Source organism: Plasmodium reichenowi, chromosome 14, assembly GCF_001601855.1.
Source record: "Plasmodium reichenowi strain SY57 chromosome 14, whole genome shotgun sequence".
Taxonomy (NCBI): Eukaryota; Apicomplexa; class Aconoidasida; order Haemosporida; family Plasmodiidae; genus Plasmodium; species Plasmodium reichenowi.
The window spans coordinates 2,170,691-2,176,160 of NC_033659.1; the positions used below are offsets into that span (position 1 = coordinate 2,170,691).

At 16.9% G+C, this 5,470-nt stretch overlaps 1 protein-coding gene across 1 annotated transcript; it reads right to left on the reverse strand.

Annotated features, from left to right (window-relative positions):
* Positions 1 to 423: 423 nt before the first annotated feature.
* Positions 424 to 4,635, reverse strand: PRSY57_1453500 (hypothetical protein; the record flags this gene model as incomplete). Its single annotated transcript, XM_012910131.2, has 1 exon — positions 424 to 4,635. The coding sequence occupies one exon, from the start codon at positions 4,633 to 4,635 to the stop codon at positions 424 to 426; it is 4,212 nt and encodes a 1,403-aa protein (XP_012765585.2).
* Positions 4,636 to 5,470: the final 835 nt, after the last annotated feature.

Below are 5,470 nucleotides of genomic sequence, written 5' to 3' on the forward strand. Positions count from 1 at the left end.
GCTAGTTTCATTTTTGGAAAAAAAAAAAAAAAAAAAAAAAAAAAATAATAATAGCTAGTTTCATTTTTGGAAAAAAAAAAAAAAAAAAGAAGAAATGGCTACATATTCAATTTAAATATTGGATAAAAGAAAAATTTTTAAAAATAATTAATTAACATAAAAAAAAAAAAAAAAAAAAAAAAAAAAAATCATTTATTTCTTTTTTTTAATTTATTAGTAAAAAAAAAAAAAAAAAAAAAAAAAAAAAAAATCATTTATTTCTTTTTTTTAATTTATTAGTATAGATAAAAAAAAAAAATTTTTTTTTTTTTTTTTTTATTTTTTTAATATAAATTTTAAAAAAAATTAATTAACATAAAAAAAAAAAAAAAAAAAAAAAAAAAAAATCATTTATTTCTTTTTTTTAATTTATTAGTATAGATTTTATTCATTCAAATTAAAAGTAATTATATTTTTGTCATTTATTGAAAAATGTAATTTACGTAATATAAGTCCTGTATTCCTGTTTATTAATGACAAATTTAAGGGTAAGGCGTTATCTGTTAAGCACAATTGTATCAATAAGATATACACCATCAGTTTACATTTATACTGTTCTGTCATTATATAAGCATTATCCTTTTTAAGTAAAAATGTGTCTAAAAATTTATGAAGAAAGTTTGTGGGAAAATAATAATTTCCATTTGAGTATAATTCATTTAGTCTATTAATTTCTCTTTGGCTATTTTTAAATATTAAAAATCTGGATAAGTTTTTTTGAGTGTAAAAAGAGGCATGTTGCAATGTTGCAAAGGATAGATAAGAATTTAAAATACAAAATAGAATTGATAATTGCTTTAATGCTAATTTCTTTTTAATTAAAAATGATGTATTTTTCTGAAAATATAAAATCATTTTATAACATAAAGGATGAATATCATTTTTGACAGTTTCAATATTAGTTTGTTCATATAATATACTTGAAAACAATGACGTTTCAAAGGATTCATAAAAACCAACTAATAATAAACTTTGTAATGAAAATGAATTCAATATATTATTATCTTTTCTATTTTTTACATAGAAAGGTAAATAAAAATCAACTTCAAATGGTTTTGCCTCTTCATTATTTATTTCTAACTGGTTATTTTTTGCACTCCTTAACATTTTTCTTTGAGATGTATAATCTTTTTGAGCTTCTTTTACATGTTCGTCTTCTTGTTCGGGTAATGCTAATTTGATTTCTTCTCTAAAATGCTTTATTTTTATTATATTAAAAATATATAAGAATTTAGGATATGTATATAAAATATAATATAATAATATGTGTCTATATTTATCTATAAGTGTATCAAAAAATTTACTATTTTCACTATTCCATCTATAATTTAATAAATATTCGTTTACTTTTATTTGTAAATTTTGTTCGGTTATATTATAATATTCATTTTTTATATATTGATTATTTAATATATCACTTCTAACATTTTTAATGAGTTGTTCATATATTTGATTTATATTATAACTAATATTTTTCAAAACGTGTTGTTTTGATAAATCAAAATGATTATAATGATTACTTAATAGCAAGTTTAAAGATACATCATAAATATTTTCATAATATGAATTAATAATGATTCCATATAAATAATCTTTTATTAATTTCATATGGTTTTTTTTGAAAAAGCTATTTTTATATAAATTACAATAATTTTGTAATTTAAATTGAAGTCTATTAATCCACTTATGTGAATAAATTTCATTCCTTATAAAATTAGAATAATATTCTTTTTTCTTTTCTTCCTTTGAATTAACTATATAAGCTGATAATTCTGAATAATTATAAATATCAATTTTATATTTTTCTTCCTCTACATTTTCATCAATAATAACAATATATTCATTAATATTATATTTGTTTTTATTATTTATATAATTTTTACTATTCGTATTATTATTATTATTATTATTGTAAAAGTTATTAAATTCCATATCATTTATAGATCTTTTTCTTCGAGATGATATTTGATTTTTCATATTTTTATAATCATTATAATTTTTTTTTATATCTGTACTTAAATTATTTTTCAAATATTCTATAGTATTTTTATATGCATTTACATATTCATTATTATTAATACAGAATATATCTATATTTCGATTTGATATATCATTACAGTTAATTTTGAATCCTATATATTTTGAATTAATTAAAGGGTGTACAATGAAATTTTTTTTTATATGATTAATTTTATAGGTTTCTATAATATTATTTCTATGAAGATCTGTTAAAGTTTTATACGATTTTCCTTTTAAGAAATTTAATAAATTTTTAGCTTTTCCATAATTACATTTTACATCTTCATCAGAATCATCACTATCGACAACAACAGCTACTTGATTATTAATTTTATTTAAATATGTATCGAATGAATTATAATTTATTTTTTCAAATTGTTTATCATTCATATGTATATTTTCTTTATTAATAAAATGATATTTGGATGCAGTTTTATTTGAATTATCCCAAGTATCATCAATAAATTGTTCATCAATATTGGTTATTTTTTTAATATTTATATAATTTTTATAAATTTCGTTTAATGATAAAGAATTCATATTTCTTATATTTATGGAATTTCTCATATTACTTATTGAATTTCTTGTATTATTTATTGAATTTCTCATATTATTTATTGAATTTCTCATATTATTTATTGTAACACTTTGTCTTTCTGTTATATTTCTATTGTATGTTATATGCTTTAAATTATTCTGTTCATCCACATGATATAAATCTTCCATATCTGTTTCTTCTTCTCCTAGATTTACAATTTCAATATCTTTTTTAGTTTGTGACTTATTTTCTCTTACGTAATTATTCTTATCTGTATATAATACATCATAAAAATTATGAAATAATTTATCAAAAAAGACAGAAGAATAATTTTCATCATTTGTTATATTGCTTTTTAATATGTCAAAGAAATTGTTACTCATATGAAGAGAAGGATGTGAAGGATTCATATTATTAGTATTATTATTGTTGTTATTGTTAATGTGCCCTTTTAAATTATTTTCTACTGTACGTTTTAATTTCTTATAATTTAAAAAATTTGCACTTTTATATTTATTAAATATAAGATGTAACAAATTATAACCTATACTTCCATTTTTAATTCTTATTAATAAATCATTAAAATTTTCTTTTATATAATTTTCATGTAATATATGACAAAAAATATTATTTTTTGATAACATATATATACTCATATTTTCATGATATGATATTTCATATTCAACATCAATTGGTTTTATTGTTGTATTTGTATATTCATTTATATTTTTTTTTTTTTTTTTTATTTCTGAATCCTCCCTCCTATTTTTCATAAGAATATGGGTTAATAAATTTGGGGAATTATTCTTATTACACTTTTCCATTTCACCAAGGGGAGAATAATTTAAATTTTCTTGTATAAGAATATAAAAAAGTAATTTGACATTTTCCTTACATTTTTTACAACCTTTCATAGATTTACTGTTACATTCATGAGACTGAAATAATTTTTTTACATTTTCTAAAATTACATTATTATGTTGATCATTTTTATTAGAAGTGTCAAGTTTGTTTCTATTTTTTATTAATAATTTTTCTAGAAGTATATCATGATTATTGTAAATATAATCTAACAAGTTATATCTAACCATTCTATATAATATTCTCCTTTTTTTCTTTTCAACATATTTTTTATTATTCTCATAAGAGTGAGATAAATATAATTTATGAAAAAGTTTATTTAAATTATATTTATCTGCAAGTTCCATATTTTTTTTAAAAAAATTAATTTGCAAAATTCTTTTTTCTCTTTTCTTTGATGTTTTGATAATTTTAATTAATTCTCTTAAATATATAGGATATCTATTTAATAGATCTATTTTTTTTTGTTTATATATATTATTATCTTTGCCTTTTTTTGGTTTTAATTTAATATTACAAGAATTATTACTATTATTTGATAAATTATTATTTATATTATTTAATTTATCTTCATTATTTTTATTTTTAATAAAATTATTTCTAATTTTTTTATCGATAATAATTTCCTCTTCACTTGAAGTATAAATTTCACTATCATCATCATAATCAAAAATAAATTTGTTATTGTGTATAAATAAATTATTATCTATCATATTGTATAATTGTTTATTATCATTATAACAAGACTCAGATTGTATATTATTATTATTACCATAATTATTATAATCATTATTATCAACAGATTCTTTAATATTACACTTTTCATATTGCATATATTTTTTCTGATCATTTATCATAATATCATTTAAATCTTTATAAGTATATAAATATCTTTGGATAATTTCTAAACAATTATCATAAAAATTATCAAAATTACAATTTGTTTCGACATGATCAAAAAGAAAATCATCAAGATCTCTTTTTATTATATTTTTTGATTCATTTCGTTTTTTTATAACTTTTTCTTTCAACTTTTTTAAATCTCGAAGATGACTTTTTAATATCTCCGCATTATATTTCTCACCATCTTCAATAAAATTTATATTACTTTTATTTAATCCTCGTTTTAAGGAAACTAAAACAAGGCTATTTCGGCTGTCATTCCTTCCTTCTTCCATTTCAAACTTTTACTTTTATTTATTCGTCTTTTTATAATATATACAAATAAATATATATATATATATGTATATATAAATAGATTTATATGTATATATAAATAGATTTATACGTATATATTAAATAGATTTATACGTATATATTAAATAGATTTATACGTATATATAAATAGATTTATACGTATATACAAATAGATTTACACGTATATACAAATAGATTTATACGTATATACAAATAGATTTACACGTATATATAAATAGATTTATACGTATATATATATTTTTTGTACTAACAAATAATACATATATATATATATATATATATATATATATATATATATATATAACATATTGCTGAAAATAATTTTATACGTATTTATATATCCCCCCTTAAAATTTACTTTTATTATATTCTAATTAAAACATAAATATAATTATTAATTAATAATAAAAATTCTTGATATAAATATAAATATGCTTTTCTGTCACCTTGATTTAATCATAAAAAACATATTTCTTAAACATTACAATATTTTTTTTCAGTTATAGAAAAATATTATATATATATTTTATATTATTATTTTTTAATTTGTTTTCCCGTTCTATATTTCAAGATATATCTTTTTTTTAATATTATAATATAAATAAGAAATATATTATAAAATATAGAACATGAAAAAAATGTGAATCACGTATAAAAAAAAAAAAAAAAAAAAAAAAAAAAAAAAAAAAAAAATTATATATATATATATATATATATATTTATATATATAAATATAAAAAAATTTTTTTTTTTATTTAAATTTTTTTTTTTTTTTTTTTTTTTTTTTTATAAAAT